The sequence below is a fragment of the Patagioenas fasciata genome, chromosome 9, assembly GCF_037038585.1.
Source record: "Patagioenas fasciata isolate bPatFas1 chromosome 9, bPatFas1.hap1, whole genome shotgun sequence".
Taxonomy (NCBI): Eukaryota; Metazoa; Chordata; class Aves; order Columbiformes; family Columbidae; genus Patagioenas; species Patagioenas fasciata.
In genome coordinates, this window is record NC_092528.1 from 16,267,628 (window position 1) to 16,293,303 (window position 25,676).

The 25,676-nt window shown below is 38.0% G+C and overlaps 1 protein-coding gene across 3 annotated transcripts in view; it reads right to left on the bottom strand.

Annotated features, from left to right (window-relative positions):
- Positions 1 to 857: 857 nt before the first annotated feature.
- The window catches only part of SLC9A9 (solute carrier family 9 member A9), a 193,556-nt gene continuing 168,737 nt past the window's right edge, over positions 858 to 25,676 (bottom strand). For 2 of the 3 annotated variants that reach the window (XR_011740502.1, XR_011740503.1), the window contains 2 exons: positions 22,283 to 22,370; positions 3,019 to 3,124 (listed from right to left, as the gene is read on the bottom strand). Coding sequence is in view for 1 of the 3 variants with exons in the window: in XM_065844627.2 (XP_065700699.1) it covers positions 2,280 to 2,501; positions 3,019 to 3,124 (328 nt within the window). In the remaining 2 variants the exon portion in view is untranslated. Of the gene's footprint in view, positions 2,502 to 3,018; positions 3,125 to 22,282; positions 22,371 to 25,676 lie in introns of those variants that run through there. The other variant, XM_065844627.2, reaches the window with a different exon arrangement.

Consider the following 25,676-nt stretch of genomic DNA (forward strand, 5'->3'; position numbering starts at 1 on the left):
AGGCAGAATGGTGTGGAGAGTATTCACTAGACTGTTGTTGATAAACAGAATTTCAGACCCTAGAGCTCTCCATTTATCACATTGTACAAGCGTGAGAAAGTTGAACATAGACATAATAAATCAGTAAAAACCCCATAGAGTATGCTGCAGGATGCATTTCAGAGTACAATCTAAGAGCAGAACTGTTGAAGAGCTTGTCATTTCCAGTTCATGTAGCAGTTATGAAAAACAGCTTTGCATCTTCATAATACTGCAGCAGTTTATTGATTTGCACTATAATCTAAGGACTGGGATCTGGAAGCCTGGTGAAATACACGCTGTCTGAAGACTGATATCAAAACTCTGGCTACTGCAATCAGGCCTGTGTTAGCGCCCATCCATGACAAAACCTTTTCACTGTGGTGCCACATTCACCTCACTGCAGTGTTTCTACCATCTTACCCTGCCTCTGCTGCCTCCCACTGTGTGCTGTAGGGTGCACAGTACTGAGCCAGAAAACCTGACCCCATCTATTCTCCATCCCTTCTTGCAACCTACTGCACATCTTTAACCACCTCATGCAGCTAAACAAGGCAAAGCGGGGAGCTGGAAATTCATTAGTTCTTCTCAGAAATTATTGTATCCAAATATTGTTTGTTTTAAACCATGTGAGGATTAAGATCACTTGAAGTTCTTTGATTGGCATTCAGAGGAAAATGAAATGCTAGTTTAAGTTTCTGATCTTTTGTAACAGTATATAGAACTCCAGTGTTCAATTTTATGCTTATAACAGCTGTTCTAGTCACATTTAACCAGAAATCAATTATCCTGGAAAAGAATAACAAAAACTTGATTATATTTAAGTTTGTATTTCAGCTTCCATCTGTGGTGAAATCAAGACCTATTCAGCTTTAGATTATTCATGGAGATGGCTTGATTTTTTTTTTTTTTTTTAATTCTTGTAGATTTCAAATTTCTTGCTTGCTCGTTGTCTTTGTATATTAAGAACGACCTTATTTAAAAATCCTTATGGTTTAACTTTCTTAGTAGGAACATTATCATGCAGTTAGTTTAAACATCTGTGATGAGAAAAGGCATGTGCTGTTAACAAAAAGCCTAACAATGAAATTCCTCTGTTTGCACTACTTAGCTGATATATGCGAAAGCTTGATAATAGTATATGTCAGGGAGCTGTAAATATGGTTGACCAGTTGTTTATCCAGTTACTAGATTTATGCAGACACAATAGATACTACTCTTCTCTGTTTTTTTGTGTGTGTTGTGTGTTTTCTTAAAACATCTAACCACCACTGTCCTCAGAACTAGAATGCTATTGAGTGCCCAGCATAAATAGCAATGGACAAATTTTTTCCTTGGAGCAGCAGTCTTAAGATATAGCTGTTTTGCAGAAATATTTGATTAGAAACAGCTCGCTTCCCTTGAAGGATAAAAAAATGAAACAGTTGACTTCTTAAATCAAGGTGTACATGTAGATGATCTTGTAAAACAACAAAACTTTCCCTGGCATGTAAGCTCTGTGTGCCATGAAACTGTGATGACAAATGCCTTGTGGAATAACTGCTGTGTAAATAGTGGTCATGCCCACTCAGTGCAGCAATAACGGGAGCTGTTGTTGTTTTCATAAACTTCAAAGTCTCCTACTATCCATGGTCAGTTTGGCAGCCTGGTGCAGCCCTATATGGACTAGGTTATAAGGTGCATTTAGAAAGTAAATGCTGGGCTGCTTGTTAGCAAGAGTCTATACTGTAAGCATGAAGGAGGCTGATCTACCAAAACTGAAGTGCTGCAATGCATGTTTTAAGTATTTTTAGATCACACTGGTTGGACAAAGTCTTCTGCTTCATCCTTATAAATCTGGTTGCTACTGGAGTAGCAGATACCTGTGGATCTGCTCAGGACCAGCTGTATAAAAAGTGCTGTTATCATGTGAGCACAACTGTGTTAGGAGCTGTTTCTCTCCACTCCAGCTGACTAAAGGCTACCAGCAACATTCAAAGGCCTGTGTCTGTGTGTGGGGCACAGTACAGTTAGGTGCTGTGAGACAACACATGACTGTCAGGGACTTACAGTGGGCTGGTAGTGCCCTATGCCTTTTTATTAAAAATGGAAAACCTGCATATTGTTGAAGGTGTATGGATGATGGTAAGCTCTTTTATGGGGGGTGCAGGCATTTAGTTGGTAAAATCTAAGTTTTCTTTGATTTCTAGCCTCTTGTTCACATACTAGTATATTTTATTTCTTTGTTTAAATCTTATTTCTTGTGATTAACATTACACTGTTCATGCCAAAGAATTAATCTGGGGTTGACCTGCAGGCTGTTCAAGCTGCAGTTTGTAGCCTCCTAATCCCAGATCTCCTTCATGAATATCTTCCTTGCCTGTAGCCTGGATGGAGCCTGTTCTGTCCGGTGCTGGCACTGGTATGTGAGCAGACAAGTCATAGTTTTCAGTCAATTCGTCGTTATTTATGATATGATCTGTGTCATCACCCTTCAGTTTATCCTGTATTCAAACAAATAAAAAGTTCAGTGACAGGAAGAAACTTAAGGAGAATTTTCATTAAAGCTTTGAGGAACAAGTCTGATGCAATTCCACTTTCATTTTCATTTAATTCTTCGTTTATTTTCTCAGGTCTTAATTTAGTATCTCGATGTTGATTAAAGCAAATAGCTTCCTACCACATTCTGCTCTTGAGCAGTGTTGAGAAACATAACCTACCCTTCAGATCTTTAAGATAATTTCAATGCTCAAGTATCACTGATGGAGAGCCAATACTTTCAGCATGTGGCTGAACTATTTAGCATATGTCAGTCATTTGAAGCTCGCAGTACTGGTGGCCGTTCTCAGAAATGTAGCACTGCAACTTCTAAGATCTTTTATCCACAACTGTGGATAAATTGTATAACCTTTACCCTTAAAAGTAATAATCTTTGGGAAAGTGACTTTCCCAAAGCGCTTCATTGAGTATGTCAGGTTTTGGATTATACCTTAAATACAATTAACCAAGATAGATACTTACGCCATATGCACAGGGGCTGGTCAGGAGCCTGGCAACGGGATTGCACCATTCAGGTAATGTTGTTGTGAGAGGTGGACCAGCATGTGTTAAGATAGGTTTTAGGTATCTGTGAAGTTTGTTAAAGAATATTTCCCATACAGTTATTGATACTAACATGCTTCTCTATTACACAAAGAAATTTCATTGTAAAGCATAAGGGAGTCATCTAACTGAATGGAAATATAGAAAATACCATCTCTTTACCCACCCATTGCTGCATACATTCACCTGTCATCAGTTTTGTCTAATGATTTTCAGTAGCAAAAAATCCCCTTCAAACTAAAACCCAACCCTTCATTCCTCCCCCCCTCCCCACCCCCTGCGTCAAACCCAAACACCACCAACCAAACAAAAAACTCCAAGTCACTTGATGCCCCAAATATGTCTTGCAGGGTACCAGAATGGCTGAAGGGATGTGTTGTAGGATACATAAATGCAGTAGGAGCTGGAAGAGAGGAAATGTGAGCTAGATTATCCTCTTTACTGCTCCAATCTACAGTTTGCTGTGTGATCTCTTATGTCATTTTAACAGGAAACAATTTAAGATGCAACTGTACCACCTACTTTCTGTAAGAACAGTAGTAAACATTGGCTTAAAAACATATTCAGCTTTTTGTGAAATCAGTGCATTTCTTCAGCAGGCAAAATATGCTTCATCAAATATGAAGTTTCTTTATCACTAGGAGTGCACGAGTTGTTCTCTGTAATACTTTATTTTCAGCATCCAATGCATTTGTTTTATACTTCATATGTCAATGATCCTTTGTATAAAATTATGTAAGTTAGGAACAAGTTTTGTGCTAGTGTCTTGCACCTGTCTTTCCAGTCTTTTCATCCAAAAGTGCTTTATTGAGATAAAAACCTATTCATCTTGAGCAATTATATCATCCTCAAATCTGTCAATAACAGTTTTCCCGTGAGTCCCTCAAGCTGACTTCTCTGCTACTTTTACTTGCAAAGTAATTTTCAGTGTTCTTTGGGAAGCAGGTCTGTCAGCTATTTTTACTGCTAGGGAAAACTTGATTTATTGATTGCCATTCCTCTTTCTCCCCCCTGCTCATTTCTATTGCTGCCTTGCTCATGTTCTCACACCTTCTCTCTGCCTCCCTAAAAAAAAGAAATGAACAAATGTAAAACTGAGTAGCGATTTGAGCTCTGCAACAATATTGTAGAAAATACTGAGTAAGTAACAGTGGGTCTTAAGCCTAACGGCTACAGATTGGAAGGCTGCGTAACTTGCTTTGTCCTCTACATTACAGCCGTGGAAGTTGTTCTAGAGTATCTGGGGTTTGTATGTGTGTTCATGTTTTTTAAAAATTAAATTGCATCTGTTTGAAGATTGTGTGATTCCTTAATCCATGGTCATATACTGAGTTAGTGTGGAAAAATTGAATCTACTTCAAAAAATATTAAGATTTTAATATAACTTCATATCAGAACTATGATCAAGGTGGGAATCTCATGAGATCAAATTGTTTAGGGAAAACTTAGATCCACTTGCCTCTGTAAAAGTCAAATAACACCAAACAGTCCTTTACTCATCTACTCCCGATCTTATGTGTAACCTCTAAAGCACCAAAGAGTTAAGAGCTATTGCTTATTAAAAAGCAATGTATGAAAGCCATCAATTAGAGTTGTTTTGTTCTCAGCACTTCAGGAAAACCTAATTAAAAGGCCAAAAATGGGAGTAGGAGCCTAACTCTAGGTTTTTAGTCTTCGGAAATATTGGCTTTGTTAGTAAAAACAACTTGAATTGTTTGAACTGAGCTGTCAGACGTAGCATGAAAAATACAGGCTTTTAATGGAAGTTGCAGTTGATTAAACTGAGCTTTGTCTGCTCTGTTCTTTTCTTTCAGAATAAGTAACTGAAGACTAGTATTACTCTATTTCCTCCCTAATCTGATGATCTCTGCGCTAGGCTTTACTTCTAAGCAACCTTATAATTTCTGAGCTTTTATACCTCACATGAAAAATGGTTCCTGTTTTCCTCCCATGCTTGCATGAAGCCCACAGCACATCAGGGATAGGGCATACATGCTGAAACAGGCTACCACTACCACTTTTATAATGAAACTTTTGTGTCTGGTGTGTTTAGCTGGTTGCTATGTACATACAGTGATATTTTCGAGTGATAGCTTCTCTTTGGGCTGCAACAGGTCCTCTAGGTCCCTTTCCTATTACATTTGCTCCAGTGTGTTCATTGTGCGTTGGCAATGTTTCTGCTTTGAAGCCTCTTGAGATACAATTTAAAGTGAAGACAATTTTCTTATGCTTGTTGTATTGTTTGATTCTGTAATAAATTATTTATATCTTCTTTCTTTAACTAGTTGTTATTCGGCACCTTAAAGGAACTGAAATTGCACTGGCCTACTTTTCATTGTTTTAATAACCTATGCCATAAATGTTTCCTCTTTACTGACACAGTTGCTTTATAGTATTACAGACATAATCACATGGTTCAGTGCAGCATGAAAGAGCAATTCTGATCCATGTGCAGTGCTGGCATTTCAGAAGTATATCAGAAGTTGGTCTACAGCCTTTTAAGGCTGGCAAGAAATCTTCTCACACTCCAGCTGCTCTGGTTGCATCCGCAGGGAAAAATGATTTAAATAGTGTAATAAAAAAAGGTACTTTTTGCACTAAGGTTGCTTTAAAAATTGGAAGAAACTAAGTGTAAACCTCTTAACATAACTCAGAAATTACTGCCAAACCAAATTCATGCCTTCCTAATTCAGAAATAGGAAAAAGATAGTAGGAAAACATTGTATCCATAAGTCTGCTTCTAGATTTGCACTTCAGCCCCCCATGGGCAGAACAGCCCATCTGCATGTCTCAGGTTCTACACCATACAGCGTACTGTGTTAAAGGACATGATTAATTTTGTAAAGGTGGTAACATCTAAGCTGGGAAACTGAATTCAGCATGCCTGTATATGCACTTGTATAGAATTTTAATCTGTGTACAATGCTGGCACATTAGCATGCCTTAATTTGACATTCAAATACCAATTTTTCTATCAATTCCTTACATCTCCAGGCTTCCATTCTCTGTTCATCTGTCCAGGAATGTTTACCCTGGGACCCTTCATTGCTGTTGGACCATCCTTTCTCCCAGTCAGTCCCAGACTCTCCTCACCACTCAGCAGGCACAGCTACCCTCCCTTCCTGTCTCACTGACACCAAACTCAGTGTCTAAGTCTGTTTACCCCTTCCTTGTTCAGCTTCTGTCTCTTCTGAGTTTGACTAGTATGATGTCTTTTGTACTGCCCAGCAATAAGCAGCGAAGGCAAGGCCGCTGCAGACAAGATAGTTGGCAAATGTCTGAACAAGGCAACCTAGAGCTGAACCATGGGAGGGGTTGTTTGCTGGGGCTGGTGAGGCTGAGCAGCTCAAACACAGCCTATGCACAGGGTACAGCATAGCAATAGCAACAGACCTTCAGAATTTAGCTCTTGAAGTTGAAGAGGGGTGGTGTTTTCTTTTTATTTATTTTTTCCCTAAAAAAAGTATTAGCTATGTGATAGCCTAAAGAGCAAACATTTCCATTGTGTTTGAGTAGGAGCAGGCAAACCATGAAACTTTGATTATCTGAATAAGTTCTGCACGTGGCTGGCTACTGCTAACAGCTGACTGAGATTATTTGGTTATTTTACACAATAGCTTGTGTGCATGGCTGAGCTGGTGAAGCACAGAGACATCTCCAGGTCTTAAGTGCATGCACTACAGATTAGAACCACCCAAGGGAGAGGTTTTTTAGAGGGGTCTCTCCTCCTGATTCTTGCAAGAGAGGATGATGTTTTCTCATGTACAACAGAATATTCTTCAGAGGATAGGGAGTTACCAGTGTAGACTAGTTGCAAAGTGCAGGGCATGCTTATGTTAGATCTAATTGTTATTCTAACAGGTCGTGAGATCTACAGTAATTTAACATGTAAGGACAACCTCATCTGCACGGTGTGAGAAAGCTGAGAAGGATCCACTAAATCTCGTATAAATTATACTTTCACTTAGTTGTTACTAGCGAATGCTGCTCTAGTTATTTGTTACTTTTAAATCTTTTAATGGAATGGTTAAAAAAGGAAAAAACTCAAACAAAACATTCCCTCCCCCCCACCCCCAAACAAAAAACTGCTAGTGTATTAATTCAAAATACTAAACAACTGAGAATAAATGAAATCATACAATAGTCCTACAAAGTCAAATCATGAGGTCTCTATTTTTTAAAGATTCATTCTCTGTCTTTGTCATTCTCATGTCTGAGAGCAGGGAGAGTGGATGAAAATTGGTGGTAATAAAAACTAAATGTTCCAAGAATGTCCTGGTTTGGGAGGGACCCACTAGTGCATTGTTACAGTAAGAATCTCTGTCAGATTCTAGAGCAAAATGTAGTGTCAGACCCAAGGAACCACCTCTGGCTTTTATGCAGAATATGGCTAAGAATTTGCTGCTTTCAACCTTGAAACTGGAAGCATTGCAGAGATGTGAGCAAAACAGAGGGAGTTAATAGATTTGATCTTAATCAAGTCTTTTTGTACATAAGTAGGTGCAGACTGAGAAGTGGCTTGTTCTCTAGTATGCACTGTGTGACATGTCTGGGGTTTTTGCAGACTATAGCTTCTAGTTTGAGCTCACTGAAGCAGGAAGGAAAATTGAGACATCTTAAGTTATTTGAAGCCGATTATACCCCAAATATAACACCTCTGTGCAAAGAAAAAATCTGAGACATGGCGACTTGCTTATATAACTGATGCATGGGTAATGCAGCTACTCTTGAAAATAGAAGGAAGGGGCAGGTGAAAGGATAGAAGACCACTCGCATTCAAAAAGAATATATGCATAGACACTAATGTCAAACAAATTAACATTAGAAAAATCTTTGGAAGATGCAGACTATATGAGGCAGTAAAAGAGAAGAAGAAAAAACCTCCCTGATATTAGCTTTATAATAATAAAGAAACAACCCTCCATCTAACAAAAAACCCAACCAAAATACAACCAGCTAAAAAAAAAGTGCACTGTCAGAGATAGGAGTCAGCTACACACAGTGAAAAGACTGCACTAGTGAAATCAGCATTGACATGCATGTGACTCTTCAGAGAAATGTGTGTGGTTCAAAGTTGCTATCATTGGTAGGATTCATCTCTCCTATCTTCAGTCACCTTATAGTAGCGTAACTGAAAGAAATGTAATCTACCAGTCTTACTCTTTCATCAATGAAGAGAAGTGGCCAAATCCCGAGGCAGTTAGTCTCATCCTGTGGTGCTGGAGTTAATTGGAATGAATTGAAACTAGGATGAGTTTCTTCTTCTCTATTGACTATAAGAATCTGAACAATTAGATTAGGCTTAGATTGATAATAAGTAAGTATCTAAAGTTTGGTGAAATTCATCTCATATAAGGGCATAAGAAAATAGAACACCTGAGGCAAAAATATAAGAAACCAAACACACTAGCATCATCCATACCAAGGAAACCAGCAGGTTATGAAAGGCATCCATTTTCATAATTAGGAAATACTATGATAAATGTATTTAGGAGAAAAAAAAGAGAGAAAAATAAACTTTTGTGTAACAAATGTGGTATCAAAGTCAGCAGCAGAAACAAATTTTAAAACCATGAAGCTTGTGAAAACCTGAATGACCATGGAATTAATCTAAAAACTTCACCTTGATAAAATTCAAAAAGGTTTTCTGACATGTTCGAAGGCACAGAAAACTTTTCAGGACATTGCAAAACTGGTATTCTTGCAACTTGGCAATAGGGTTGCTTTTCCTGCAGAAAATGAACTTCTGCATATGGTATGTCCTCAGCATGATTACAAAACTGGAGATAGTATTGGCCATGAGTAAGTGAAATGATCGCATTAGAAAGGATGAACACTGGTGTGACCTGCTTCTGCGTAGACCCTTAAGGCCTTAAAAAGCATCTGATGCCAGCTGCCTCCGATGAGATCACTTCCAAGCTCTTAATATGAAATGCATTCATTGTATGAAATGCTTCATCTCTGGTACCGGCAGAGGGAATGAACGTGGAGGAGTGAGCAAGTTAGCAGGGATTTCTGTGTTCTGTGTGAAAGATGAGGTTCTATGAGAATGTTCTTGGCATCACTGTCTGTCTGAGAAGTATTCCAGAAAACAGATGTGTGAAGAATGGGGACTGGCAGCAGTTACACACCTTCCTAATGCCAATCTAGCACCAGCGGCACCACAAATCTAATCATTTGTGAGCTGCAGGGAGAATAAACTTTAAAGATTAAATGCAGTAAAGTACAAGTAGAAATTGCTTTTGATCAAATGAATTACTTCAGTTGCATCATAGAGGAAGAGAGAAAAAGTCTGATCCAAATAAAGTAAAAGCTATAAAGCTTTTAAAAGCCTCAAAACCTCTAATCAATTATATTTGGTACAATTAACTTGCATCTACGAAGACAGATGCTGAGGACAGGAATGGTTGTAGTGCCTCTGCGCTGGGAGAACTGAGGACCAGGATGGTGGTGGAAGAAGCAGGTAGCAAGGGAGTGATGTGAACAACACTTCCCAAACAAGATGGGCATCATCCTGCTTGAACTAAAATATTATCATGAAAGCAAGGCAAAAAAAAAAAAAAGGCTGCTAGAAGTTTGTAAACATGGGCTGGATTAATATTCTTGCTATGACCCTCTGGTGACATGGGTTGAGGGCTGAAGCCAGTGCACCAAAACCGTATTCAAATAGGAAAACAATTATTTGGCATTTTTCTCAGGAAGTCAGGTCAGATATTTCATCATTACATAGATACAGCTGCACAATAACTGTTAAAATACTTCACAGATCTGTGGAGACTGAATCTTGGCAACGCAGAAGCTGGAGATTTGTCAAAAACCAGAGGATGCTCTCACAGTTATAAAGTGAGAACTCGAAAGGGAAATATGATCCCCTATGAGAAAATCCTGTAAAGAACTTCTTGCATAATTTTGTTGAAGGATGAATGAGCTATGAACACAGAGGAAGGCTTAGAGGAATAACATGTCATATTGTGGTGTTTGTAAAGATGCTAACAACAACAGACACAAAAGTTATAATTCACTGTATCTTTTAGAAGAAAAAAATAGTATGTTTTTAATAAAATAATAGAATATCTCTTCCTTTATCAGAAGACTGTGGAATAAAGAGTAAATAAGGAGATGGGTGCCATGTCAGTAGGGAAGAGACAAGTAGCTCCAAAGAAAATGAGAAGTCTTAAAGTTTCTTGAGGACTGGTTGGTACAGCAGTGAAGACAGACCAGAGAGCTATTCTTTCAGCCCAGCACTATGAGTGTGGAGCCAAAACTGTGATCAGGGATGTGTGGATCCCCTGCAGAACATGAAACCAGTGCACCAAGGTGACCTGTGTTGGGTGAAGCCCATGGCAAAGCTGACAGCAACAGGATAATGTGCCATGTGTTATTGAAATTATATTATTGTTTATTTGTGCAGGTGTGAGAAACCATGCTCATTCCAGAGATGGAAGTAGATTCAAAACATGTCTGACAAGATCAGGACATGGTTTAGCGCTTTTGTGGAAGAGTATTTTACTCAGTAATGTGTTGTGCTTCTGTCCAGTTAGATGATGAGTAAGAGGTGCTGGCAGTGACCTAAAATAATCCCATTTTTTAGATCTCTCTATGCTGAACTGGTGAGAGCAGGACAGCCTTTGTAAAGTCCTGTTAATAGAAAGCTGGTTTAGTATAATATATCCTCTGAGAACCTCTAGTTCTGTGAACAGACTGGTCTAAAGGTTGACTTCAGATTCTCCAACAGCTTTTCCCAATGTATAACCCGTGTTACACACACACAGCTAGATAGCTGGGTGAGGTTGGAAGTCTCTAGCAGGTTTGTGAAGAACATTAAGAAGTGGAGGGCTCAGTGTTGAGGATGGGAAGACACATTGCACAGGAATAGGTTCTGTTGCAATCCAAGGAAAGCACCCTGCTGGCAAGCTAGATCTTTGTTTTGTATAGGTATTTTAAAATGGAGGAAGGGAACATTATACCACGAGAGGTTTTTTAACTGGTCTAAGAGGTATGCAAAGAACAATTGAGGATAATCAACTATGGTAGATATCTTAGCAAAAAAACCCCAAAATACCCAAAGTAACCAACCAACAAACAAACAAAATGAACAAAAATAACATCAGGTTTTATACTACTAGGAATGAAAGAAATGTGAGGTATTCTAATACTATAATTTAAGATTTTAAATGTGTAAACCAGGGTATTTTGTTTGGGAATAGTGGCAGATTAAAATAACAGTATAGAGGATACATAGTAAAAGAGATCAAAACTATCTTTTGATCAGTAGAGAAGTTTACCAAAAATAAAACAGAAATAGGAAAAAAACTAGTAATAGATTTCCGGTTGGATAGTTCATCTTACTGCTCATATCATCACACAAGTCTGGAGCAGGATAACCAAACTCTTTGCATCTCTGTGCAAAAGGTTTCCTGTGAGTGCTGGAGAAAAGTATGTTGGGTGAGGACAGTGTGCTGTGGTGGAGAGAGCTTGAGAGAGATGGGGCAATGGGTGGGTGGGGGTGACAAGTGACTTTTGTTGTTTGGTTAGAAATAGAGTTGGGGAAAGGTGGAAAAATAAGATTATTTTTGGTAAAGTGAAGATTTGAAGGGGATATAGTTTTTCCAAGCTATGATGCTCCAGATGAGAAGCTGTAATGAGACTTTCTAAGCCTTTTTTCTCTTTCACTGTCTTTCTGAAGGAATGTGGGAACTTAATGAAAATGTAGAGCACTCACTTCCAGGCACACAGAAAGATGTATGATTTTAAAACAGGTATTCAAGGTGCAGGAGTCATTGCCTGAAGAACTCATGGAGCCTGTGATAAAGGAAAGTGTGATCTGATAGTGTAATGCAATTCCAGCCGCTCAAGCCATGGTGCTTGAGGGTGCCAGGCCTCTGGGAGGGAATTCCCCCACTTTTTTCTGTATGACCCACAAGATGCATTTAGAGGGTTTTATTTCTTCTATCAGCATGATAGTAAATAATGGATCTGCCACAGCATGAGGAAATCTGCACCCTTGTATTGTTGTTATTGCCACGTTTGGCTGAAGTATGAAATGCTTTTGTAATTCTTTTTAATGGATTATTTTCACGTGTTATTAGACGTGTTGCAGGTACTACTCAGGCATCAATTTCAGAGAGATTAAGCCAGTCTCTTAAAACTTGCCTGCCGGTTCTTTGTTTCCAGTGAAAGATTCTGGAAACAGATTATGAAAGATATTTTTGTTTCAATTTGGCATAGTTTCCTTCTGTTTATTGGCACAATACACTGCCTACATGTACCAGTGCTGGCACTGACCCAAATACAGACAATAATAGAGGTGAGGAACAGTACAGTGCAGCGTGAATGAGCATGAGGTTTTCTCATTCTCAGTGTTTCATTACAGATGGAGAGGTCACCTATTGGGGTTTCAGTCAGGAGTTGCTCATAATACAAAACCAGCTGTACAGTGCACAAGCAAGTGTAGCTGTTCCATGAATGTGATTTGGTTGAGAAACACATTCATTGAGATCGCTGCTTTTCGTTTCCTTTCCATCTCTGACAACTCCTGCATTCAACTCCTAATCTAGATCTGATTTCAAAACAGTTTGCTACTCAGATTTCACTTTAATGGCTTGTTTCCAAATACCTTCACACTTTGATTTAGACCTAGATTTGTATTCAAAAGGCTAGCTCTGTGTGAATTTATGCTCAGTTTATTTCTTTTTTTCACAGCTATTTTTTCCCCATATAAAACTGATGTAGTCACTTGTTTTGTGTGGTCTGTTCTCTAATAGATTTTGATTTAAAATTCATGATGGTACCTTAAACCCAAACCAAACAAAAAGCCTCCCAAAAACTTGTAAGTGTGGAAACCTAAAATATTTAAAACATATTGCTAAGCTCACTGGATATCTTAGCAGTAGCATTCATGTTTTTGAGTATTTCATGAATTTTATGTAACACTGCAGTACAGAAATGGCTGGCATCAGTGTACTCTCTTAAAAGGTACAGAGCTTGCAGAGCTGTCGGAGGAAATGAGCTGCCCAAAAGAATCAAGTCAAATTCTTCGAGAAAAAAAAAAAAAAAAAGAAAAAGAAATAGGGAGGAGAAAAACATCAAAGAAATGTTTTGGGTTTGCCAAAATTTGAAATAATTACTATCTTGCACTAGACATTATTTAAATTTTCAATTAATTATTTTAAGCTAGACTACATTTAGCTTCACCCTACTCATTGTGGAATCTGGGGACTATCAAAAAGGCTTAATATTGTGAATTGTCAAAAATTATTAAAAAAAACCCCCACAGCCCAGCACTAGTGAATCAGTTTAAAATCACATAACATAAATTTTAAAAATAAACTTTTATGTTCTGGTGTTTGGTATTGGAAAGCTTTTCCAGCCTCTGCAATGTAGTCCTTGGAGATGGACCATTTTAGGCTCTATGTGGAACTTTTGTCCTGTGGCTTTCAAGGGAGAACAGAACTATCACACAGTGGCAATAACATCTATTTATCCTACATATAGGGCTGTTGAAAATGTTTCTGTACAAATTGGATCTTGTCAGACATATCTGATTTTACCCATTAGATGTGATTACAAGTGTGATAAAAAAGACCTGCATTTAATGTGCTTTAAGGCATTTTTGAATGTTGTTATGATAAAAAATTTGTTTGCTATATTATTGACAAGACATGCATTAAATTGATTAAGAATTGGCTAGTTGATAGACCTGAAATAGTGATTGCCAGTGGAGAACTGCCGTGAATTGGTGAATATTTCAATGGAGGTTTGAGAGGGGTCAACAGAAAACTTGATATTCAATAGTTTTACCACTATGAAGTCACTAATGATAAAACATGTGGATGATGCAGACTAAATCATGGGAAGGACAGAGCAGTCATATAGACATATTTTGGTTGCCTTGTGAGCTCATCTCATTCAAATATATCTCCTCTAATTGCATTCCTGAAAACAAATAAGCAAGAAGGGCCAAACTTCCTTGCAGTGCCTGTGGGGTGTAATGCCAAGGCTTTTCTTGAGCTTTGAGGAGAGCTTTGTGCAAACAGTGAGTAGAGAATAGAGCGTGTGTGCCAGGGCTTCTGTATTAGACACTAGTGAGCCTGCGGCTGCAATACCATGTCCAGTGTGGTGGTCCATCTTTTAAAGTGGTTTTCAAAAAGTTGAGAAAGGTATAAGAAAGACCACTCTCCCTCCCCCCCGCCCCAAGCTGTCCCCCAAAATACCAAAAAAAAAAAAAAAAAAAAAGAGGTAAAATAGTGACTCAATGAACTCCTTAAGTACTTTTTCATGAAAAAATGATACTGGAGTGTGGTGTGTCTTTTTTTTTTTTTTTTTTTTAAATTAATGCAGGCAATAATCTAATTCTGTGCTAAAAGACACAAACCAGATGTTCTAGCAGTGACTAACCAGTGCAAAATATTCCTAAGGGAAGTAATGAACTTTCCATTGCTGATATTTTCTGATGAGGAACAGATACCTTTCTAATACCTGGTGTCCTTTAGCTGCCACAAGTTTCTGAAATCAATACAGGATGAAATTTAAGAGTCTGCAATGTCCGGGAGTTCAGACTTGATAATGTGGAAGGCCCTGTGTACGCCAAAAGCTCTAAGAATTTAATTAGTTAACGCCTTAGAAGCCCTTTGACACTAGAAAAGTCATAGAAGTGCTCACTCAAGTTAATTCCCCTGGAAAGATAGTTGGCTTAGTATCTGAGAAATATTTCATCTTTAAGCTTTTTTTTTTAAAAAACTTCTTATGTGCCCAGTTGTTCCAGGTTATGTCTGATGTGACTACATTTGCTAAACCCTCTCTTTCTAGTTACTTGCCTCTGCTTCATTTAGCTTGCTAACATTCTGTGGAAGCACATAAACTAAGCTCTTATCTGTTCTCTACCACTGGAATAAGTATTTCATTTTCTTTGTGCCAACCTGTAGTTCTTGAATGAGTTTTACAGTACTGTATTGGCTTTGTACTCAATTATAATAATTAGCTTCAAGTTTGTCAACAACAGACTGCAGAGGATACTTAACTAATTTAGCATTCTTAGAAAATTGCTGTGTGCAAGTTATTTAAAGTATTTTTTTTTAAACTCCTGTCTCCAACATAGATGAATACAATTACAGAGATTGACCATTTTCTCTTACTCTGGAAAAAACATCCCCAAATCACACTGAGGATCTCATGGAAATCGATACTGGTTCGAAGATTTTTTTCTGTCTCTGCAGAAGTGTTGTTGTAAGCTGTAGCAAGAGATCTGATGGTGCATGGGGAAAGCACTATCCCAGCCAGGATATGATTGGTGATGGACGGCTTTCAGAGGGTTAAATGCTTATTTTGCTGCAGGTGTCACACACAATACATGTCCCAGGCAATAAAATATGTTCAGTGCTGTCACAGAAGCTGACTTAAAGGTGTGTTAACTAGACTGTCTTCACAAACATCATGATGATATGTCAATGACTGGTGAGCAGTAGTAAAATTACAAGGCTGTGGTGCTATCTATAATGCAAGTTTAATGCATGGCCCTATATCACCTCAGATAGCTGGGATCATCACCTCTCCATGCTGTGTCTTCCCCTCCCCCCACTCCTGTGCTACCCAGTTCCCATGCTAGCACTTCACACAGCTGCTGCTTCTCCCAGAGAAGGGCTGCTTGTCCCTGCATGGTCCTGCTTGTTCAGCTCTCCAAAGAGCCAGAGGAAGCTTTTGTGTGTCGGGGGATCAGTGGGGGATTTCTGGACCACAAAAACAGCAGTAGAGGAGGGAACTGTGGTGGGGCAGGGTGTTCCCATTGCCTCCGTGATAATTTCTCTCCCAGGGACAGATGCTCATCTGCTGGGGAGTTAGTAAGATGCAAGAGTGATACTAGGTACGGTCTCCAGAAACCCAATTAGCTCCTGATCCACAAGGCTCAGTAGTGTGGCAGTAGTTGGTCGCTAGTGTGTGGTGAGTTGTGGGTATCAGTCTCATGCAAGACTTAAATAAGGTTGCCTCTCCTTAGCTTCATTTCAGCAGCCCAAAGGAACCCTCTGGACAATTTCCTTTCACCCATTTGTATCATTGACATTGCCATTACCTGGATGAGGGATTATGACAACTTTACTAAAAATATATTTTTTTTGCCTCTAATATTTTTTTTCCAGACCACAATTGGAGCAGGTCCCTCTGCTATTTTTTGGCATATATGTTTCTAGACTGCACACAACAGCTCTGTCTGCCCCTTCCTAAATTAATTTTCTGTATCTGAGCATGATTGTGTGTGTTATTCTGGATTCTGTCACGGTAATTCTTGACTATTGCATACCCAGGAAAGCTTTTTTTTTTTTTAAATCAGAGTGAGGGACTCAAACTGCAATTCCTGTGACATGCCAAATTAACATTTATAATAGAAATATCTTTGATTTCTCAGATGAAAATGCTTCTAGGTTTAGATGCCTGACATTTCAATGAAAAGTCAGAATTTTCCAAGGGCATTTTCATTTTCTTGAAAATGGTTTTGAGCGAAAATATTTGACCAGCCCAGCTAAGGCAAACTACATATACAAATACAGCTTTGTCTGACCTACGGTAGCAGTCAAGGACAGAGGATTATAAGTATTTTGTGCTGAGGATCATTATGTAAGTCTGACCTCAGTACTAAGTGAAATCTTTGAACACCTTTTGAAGGAAAAGGGTAATCCAAGGACATGAAGTTACATGGAAAATCAGATAAAATGCAGTATGTTTTTAGCAAAAGCTGATTGTATAAGACTACACCAGTATTTTTGATAAGATAACTGATTTGCTAGACAAGGTTGGAGTAACAGATCAAATACACTGTATGTTTAAGTAAAGCATATGAGGTACATTACCTCATGTGAAAATATTAGAGAGACAAAGGGAATAGTATGCTTTAGAAGATAAATAAGAAATTTACATCCAATTTAACCAGCTTGATTCATCTTACAAAGGGTGTTTAAGAAGGGCCAGAGGCCATATGAGCTGTGCCTCAGGCCCCAGTCTCGGGAACATGCCTGTTATACAAGTGAGGGTGATGTATGAGACAGTGTCCAGAGGCACATTTCAGAAACGGGTGCAAAACAAAACCAGGATGGTGTCAGCAATACTGAGGAGGATTTGGCTACTCTACTTGAGCAGAGAGATAATCTTGAGGACAGTAATAACAGAAAAGGAAGAAATTTAATAGTATAAAATCCAGTCAAGCACCTTGTGGCTAATAAAATGAGAACACAGTGCAAAACATTCTTGTCCAATACATTTTCCTCCTTAACTGGCAAGTCCTTGTTTTTACATAACCAATAACATCATCTTATTAGGCAAGAGGAACTTAGTAGTTGCAGTGCAAAAGTAGCATGGCTTTGAGTGTCAGTAAACAGATGCAATTTGCTCAAGAATTGCTTAGATAAATTATTTAGGCACAAGGAGATTTGTCATATCAAGAACAGCTTTTCAGGATGTTTCTTGTGACTTATAGATTCGGTTATGTGAAGATGATGCTTGAATAACATGGACTGGCAATGCTGTGGATGTGTGTGCAAACATATTCACAAAGTATCTTTAGAAGGGGCCATCAAACCCTAGAGTGGAGAAATAGAATTAACTAATCCATTAAGCCTGGGACACATTTTTAAAAGCAAAAGCATGTAAAAAATCTTTGTTATCAAATGCTTTTAAACAAACTGTTTTTCTATGTTTCAAGTTTGATTTTAAATGTTTGGTTTTAATCTTACTTTATTCTGACAAATTTGCTAAGTGTTTTACTTATCACTGCTGTCTGCACACTCTTCACTAGAAACTATACTTGTAAGGTATAATACTTTCCATGTCTGTCAGACACCATATTTCAGTGCTTCACAAATACTACTTGAAATTTACAAAATCACATCCTCTTCTGAGCTCGGGAGATGGGAATCCTTGCTCAGCCAGTGACTTGCCTTGTAAATACACTTTTCAGTTTGTCGTTCCATAAAATGCGATTACTAATCTGATATTTGACCTACTTGACAGGTATGTTGTAATCTGTTATTTTTGAGAATTTATTAACTCAGCTCTTGGTTTCTGAGTTAAAGTATCTTTAAAATATCTTGAAAAAGATGCACCATTTGTAAAGTAGAGGCTTTTGTATCCATAGTTCAAACTATACTTAATTAGACAACAGTTCTGAGTACTGTGGTCTGTAATGTTACTATTTTTAATCCACTCTGTGATTGTCCAAGAAATGAGATAATTTAAGTGGCTTTGTTTTAAAACCTTGGTATTAGTTATTTTTGAGACTGAAAGACTTGAAACCGGGAGAAATTAAGATCAAAAGGAATTAAAATAGGGTGAATTTTTTTTTTTTTAAAAAAAAACAAATCCAAAATATTCTATTGTTGGAGTGACTTATTTCCAGTTCAAATGCCAGGCTTTTAATATCACCATCAGTTACGCTGATTTACAAAGTAGACAGAGGTAAAATAAAGCAGGTAGTATAACATTTTGGCAGTCTTAATCCGAGACAGCATTTGAAAGGAAAATGTGTCTAGATGACAGATTCATATGTGGAGTAAAATGATTTGTCTTTATCTGCAGTAATGCCATCAACCTAAATAAATTTGAAATTTACTCTTACTCATCTCACTTCACTCATCTCTTTAAATTCACTTTACTCATCTGACTTTTTGTAATCATGGTCTCAAACAGCTTAATCCTAAACCAATCTATTGAGAAGATAAGAGGCACACCTCTAAAAAATGTTATTGGCATAAGTGTTATCAGATTAGATCCTTTTCATGAAGTTGACTCTGGCTGCATGTCATAAGATTGTTGTCTTTTAAGAAAGAAAATCACCCCTCCTTTTGAACTGTGTGGTCTTGTGTATTTGTGTGATGGTATGAAAGAAATGGAACAATACCTGAGGTTGGAAAGTAGCAGTGGTAGATAGGTATCTCATGGTAAAGGAATCATACTGCAATTTGAACTTCAGTTTGTCATAATTTACTTCAGCCTCTTTATTGTAAGAGTTCATCCATCATAGTGTTTGAGCCTGTTTGTTCTTAAGTGATATAAGTGGTACTTGAACACCTACACTGCTATTTTAATACTTTCTCTATTGTTGGTAACAGGTTGTGTGTACACACTGAAGAATGGTATTTGATATATAATCTGTTTTGGAATTAAGAAACAATCTGAGCCTTCAGTAAAAGGTTGACCTGTTTAGCTTTAAATCCTTTGGCCTGTTTGCGAATGTATGTATTGTATTTCGTTTCCTAGTATTTGTGTTCATGTGCTTCTGCCGTGGACAGAAAGTAGTATCTTTCATGCGCTTCACAGCAAGAAAAATTAGAGCAGCTAGCCAGACATCCAACAGCCAACATAGCATTAAGGATACTCTGGAAGTTATCTTTCTGAGCTCTTTTGCTGGGTTGGATTGCTGTTCTCTTCTGTAAGAAAGTGGATCCATTTTTTATGGATCACAGAAAAGATTCATTGATCTTAGTTCATGTGGCTTTATGTACGTATCACCTAGGCTTTATGCACCAATTTTCTTCTAAATGTCTGAACTTTTCTAATCAATACTCTTTGTTTGGGTTGTGCATGAGATACTTCTTTTGACCTACAAGAAATTCTGAGACTTTTCACCTTTTGTTTCTTTGTCCGCTAAGGAACAAACTCCTGAGTTGCTATAAAATACTTGATTTGATTCTTCATCTTCTTTAGTTGCTGACTCCTGAATTAATACATGCAAGTTTGTTTAGATTAATGGTATTATTGTGGATGAGTAGACACAAATCATTAAACACAGCATATGAATCTGTCATCTAAACACTTTTCTTTCAAATGCTGTCTCAGATTAAGACTGCTAAAGTGCTATACTATCTGCCTTATTTTACCTTCCTCTACTTTGCAAATATTTTTACAGAGTGCTCAAACAGAGATTTACCAGCTATGTGTTATATATTTTATGTATTGCAAATGATTTCTCTTTTCCTACCAGGACAAAGACGAAAAAGGGAGAATGAATCATTGATCAGCAATTGTACATGACAAATTCCAGGAAAGTGTGTTTTAAAAGGAACTGAAAATGAAAGGGCTGACCCTTAAAATTCAAACTTCCTCCAGCCAAGTAACTGTTCCGTGATGCTGTCTATCAAGAGGAAAAACAGATTTTCTGAAAATCTGTAGACTATGCTCAGTAATAGATTGGGTGGTTTTCACCATTTTTGTAAGGCAATAAAAAGAATGATGGAATGATACTAGAAACTATGGTATGTGTTAAACTGTTGGAGGCAATTATTTGAGTCATGTGTCTCTGTGCTAATTCTATGAAAGATGATATTTTGGTGTCCTGTGGTAAGCAGTTTGGTGACCTTGCATGATTTCCAAGATGTCAGGTCTGCCACAATAAAAAGAGAACTCAATCTGAATTTATATGGTTCATAAGGCAGTGAAGCATGTGGGAAACGGTATGACGCAAAGTAAAAAGTCTATGTTCTTCCTCATCGTCTTCTGACATGGTTTCTGATATTTGATATGCCATTTAATTTCACATATCTTTCTGTCTTTTGTCTCCGGTATTCGTGGTAAAGACATTAATCGAACACTTTGAGATCTACAGCTTAAAAATTTGCCACATGATCCATAGATATCCTTTTTTGCAAGGTATTTGTGGAGGAGCTCAAGGGCTGAACAGGTGGTCGAGGGAATTGAGCCACTCTTGCTGCCAAACACTCTTATTCTAAGTCAGAGCTAAGTGTAGGAAGGTGAAGGTGGTGTCTGTGGTGATGTAGGGCTAACCTTTCCTGTGTTAGTGAAGAGCAGTTACACAGATTGTTGTCTATTATTTGTATAGTATGATTCCCTCCTTATTTTTATTTCTAGTTATTTTTCTCATAGTATCAGGCTGATTGCCACCTATAGTAAAGCACTCTGACTATGTGAGAAAGGTGCCTGAGAAGTGCAGGTTTCCACTCCTGTCACTCTGGGACGCTGGGGGATGCTCCTGTGAACCTTGTCAGGTGAGCAAACTGAAAGGAGCCTGTGACACGTGAAGTGGAAGGAATTTAATGCACAGAAAGGTTTAATAGCAGAGCATTCCTTTGACCTCACAGTTTTGACAAAGAAACTCCTTACAACATGATCTTCAGAGGCAAGCACGCCTTTTTTTTTTTTTCTTTTGTTTTCTTGTGTAAGAAAAGGCATCAGCAGATTTTGTCTGCAGCAACATTGTCTGAATGGGTTTATTTGGCTCCTGTGTTTATTTAAGCATGAGACAGAACTTTGAACAGACCTAGCATCGTTTTGGAGATGCTGTGTGTCAGGTAGTCTTATTTGCCTGCATCGCAGTTCCATCACTGAGGAACTGAGACATCTCAGTCTTTAGTCATACCCTGCTGAGCTGCATCAAGTTCTGTCTCCAGAATCAGCAATGGACAGAAAACACTCTTCAATTTCCTTGAGGAATTGAGACTGACAGGTCCCAACTCCTGGGTAGTATTTGTGGCCCTGCTGCATGAAGTCATTCTGTTTTACTTTGTATTGCATGGTCTTTACCTGCGGAGTTGGACTTTCTGTTAAGGTCTAGCAGTATGTCCCCGCACGTGTGTATGTGGGATAGCGTTATGGGATGGCTTAAGAAAAGGCAGAAAATGCAAATACACAATCTTAGTACTAATATTATTTTGATTTTCTTATTGAAAGGGTAGTACTGTCTAAAGCACCTCACTCAGACTGGACAGTGTGCAGTAATCTAAATAGTATGTGTTATAAAACACTTCATGATCAAACAACATTATTTCAAGGAAAAATGAGCTCTGTAGCACTCATCGCAAGTGTTAGTAAGTTTTACTTCATGATCCTGCCTCTGATAACAGGAAAGTAGTTATTTGAACTCATATAAACGTTTGCCTTTTGAACATTTTTTAATAACCAAGGAATGCTTGTTTTAGGAAAGATTTGTGATTTACTTTCCTTTCTCCTCCAGTTCTGGACCTGCCTTAATGATATTTGTCTCTTGGATGTCAAGATAAAACTATTGTACATGTGCATTTAGGCTTGCGCTATAAAAATGTCAATTTGGGGGGACTGGGAGTTAGTAATAAGGGATGATGAATAGTGTAATTGGATGAATTTTGCATTTGGGTGTCTGTCAGGCAGGCTGGATGGAGGGGGTTGGGGAGGAGGCTCACCAGCTTAGTTGTCATCTTATACTCACTCTTGATGTTTGGATGGAGAATCAGGAGTTGAGCAAAGTCCTGCGACGGGAAGGTGGATGGCGAAAGGACCAGTGTGTGCATGGGTCACTGAAACATGAACAAAAGAGGTTTGAGAAAAAAAGAGTTTGTGGAAAAACATTAGTTTGTATCATAGTGCACACTGCATACACAAAGGGCTGCATGACAATAATAGAGATATTTTATAACATTGGAGACTGTAAGACTGCAGCTTTGAAAGAAGAGCAAAGTGTTTTGCTATGCTCCTGTTATTAAGAGTGAGATCCTGCTTGTAAGGGTTTGACTTATGCACTAGATTTCAGACTTGGTGCTGATTAGTCATGCTAAATCCCAGGGGTGTTTATGTACATTGTCCTCCTTTTCTCTGTTCTTTTTGGACTCCTTCCATTTTCCCAGATTTCCTGATTGAGAATGTCCATGGACTTGCCCCATCCCATCATCCATCTCTCACTCAGGATGAAGAGTTTTCTGCCTCAATTTGTCAGCATCCTAGCTTGCATTATCCACCTATTAATTTTTCCCGAAAGCATGATCTTTATTTTGTGTTGTCCCTCACACTTCCATTGAGTTATCTTAGAAAAATATTGAAGAACAACTCTAACTGTTTAAAGTTCCTTAAAATATTTTCTTAAAACTATGCTGCTGTTATGTCACAGATACCTATCTCTACCACACTCTGCCCTAAATCAAACAAATCCTACCCCTAAATGCCCAAATAACACTCAATGATTGTTAATTATCAGTGTTTCAATACCTAAATCTATTCTCCTGTCATATACTGTCTGATAATTTTCTTTTATCTCTTTTCCTGTCTGTACCTCCACATGCTATAATATCTTGCAGGTTGTTGTCCTGTAGGGTGGGGGGAGCTTTCTCTTTGGTTTCTGTGTGGTGTTGAGCACAGTGCAGCCTCCAGTTTGTTTCTGAAGGTTCTGAGAGCAAATAATTTAGAAATAACAATGAAAATATACATATGTGATTTTGCATTTATATTGTGCAGGAGTTTTCTATCACAATTTTTATACATGCACTTCTTCACACCCCACCCCCAAATTTTAGGCATAGAATGAGGTTTAAATTTAAAATGCTGCTCACTCGTGATTTTTTAATTGTTCAGTTAAAACTAGAAAATATATTAAAAAAACAAACCCTAAGAAATAATAAAGAAACAATGTGTGTTTATTGTTTTTCATTTGGTCATCTTTCAGCTTGCTCATATTCAGTACCACTTTTGCCAATGCAGGACTGATTTCTTCAAAATGAGATTCCCTTTGGCTTTTAGGCACTAATGCACTGATTTTTCTTTCTACTGCCAAGTATTATCCAATTCTGAAACAGGCTACAATGAATTACAGAACGTTTCTGTCAATCACTGCTGCTCATCTGAGTTTTACTGGGGCTAAAATTGGAAATTCCTTAACAGCGTTGTGTTGGAGCTTGGGTATTTTCTCACAAGGGCCAAGTCCTGTTGCTTTCTTCCTTGTTCCCTGCCTGCGTTGCACCTGTGACCAGCTGCAGTGGTTATAACCTTAGGTGAAGTCAATCTGTTTCACCTTGTGTGATGTGAGGGCTGCAGTGGTAGGGAGGAGGTGTTAGCTGAGACTGAGTGTTCATATCAGCTGTTGGTAAGTACTGCACCAACACTCCTGGTGCAGCAGTTGTTGAACAGTGAAGCTGTTGCTGCTGAGTAACTCATGAAGGAAGACTGACCCAATGCACACAGCCACTTTTCTGAGGTTGTGCAGAATACTGCTTGCTTTCTTTTTACCTGCCCAGCTTGCAGAAAATGTCAGAATAACATTATGTTCACATATCTGCCCCTGTACTAACAACTGCTATTAATAATTCATAACTTTGTTAGCAAAGGTTAAGTTTACAAGGGCACTATAACTGTAAATAATGAGCAAGATTAAATGAAAACTGTACTGGGAAAGAACTACAGAAAGCATAAAGGTTTTATGAAGTTATGGCAAGAAATTAATTTGTAGAAAATAAACTAAAACAAAATACAATTGTGAAGTATGGAGAGAGAACACAATACACTATACCTGCCATTTTCCTTATAATCTGTATGACTGAGCTGAGTAAAGGCAGTATTCATTTTTAGTTAATCTCTGTGCTTGCGCATAGCATAATATTAAGTGTAATTTTTGTCCAACTAAAGTACTGATCTCTGCTTCTTCAAAGAACTCATAAAACAAAGATAAAACATCCTTTTTGCAAGTTGTTTCATGCACTTTCTGTTGCGTGTTTGATATAAATAGGTTGTGTCATACGCTTTGTGGGAAATTCGGTTTAAATTAATGAAATGTAGCATAAGCCAAGGCAGTTATGCGAGTTCTAGTGCTGCACAGTCTTGGTATTCAGGAAATCTTGGCGTTAGCAAGAAGGCAGGATTCGAAAAATCGTAACTGGGGGAAATAGTCTGCCTTGGGTGGATTTTCTGACTACCCTGTTTGTGTTTCTGAGAAAATAAGTAAGCAAAGAACTTGTGTTAATGAAAGTGTGATAACACATTAGCACAGCTGAGTGTGGTAGCTTCTTGTGAGACTTTAGGTGGGTGCTGGGTGCACTCAAGAGATTTTGGCAATGGTGTGTCATGGTCCGAAGACAGAAGATATTGATAAACACCTCTCTAACAGCCTCTGCACAGGGAGAATACTTTAGTGTTACAGGCAGAGTTCACTCAATCCTTTGGAGCACTGACACTTATGGTTTTTAAATATATATATATTTTTTTAAGTGGAGTAAACTCCTGCCTTATTTGCAACCAACATGACCAAATGTCACCTAGTCTCAAAAGCCTTTAAAAACATTCTCCATATGGGTAATTAAACTTCATTGATATGATTAAGGGATTAATGAAGTAGCTTTGCTTACAGACATGGAAAGATTGCAAAAATGTTACTGCAAACACAGTAATATTCTCAGATTTTTATTCTAAGGACATAATCACTACGGCTATTCATATGGAACAGTTTGCAAAACAGGTGTAAGTTGTCCAGCTTGTTTCAGAAAGGAACTTTTGGACTCCTGTTCACATTAGAGTTTTTGATGAAGGCATAGCATGCTGATGGGTATTTGAATACACAGAATCTCCATTAGCATACTCGCATGTGTGTGCAGATCAATCTAATCACACCAGGAGTCAGTGCAACACAGATGTTACCTTTGAAAAACTGATTTGTTTGTAAAAAATGTATTTGGTTGGTCTTATTAATTTTTGGCATCTCTTCAAAGAACTACTAGAATGCTCAGATTTTTTGCTGTGTTTTGCTGCTTAATTTGTTAGCTTAGGGCACATTTATATTCAGAGCTGTACCACTGAAACTTAAATCAGGTAATTCAATCATAAATTAGGTATCTTGTGCGTCT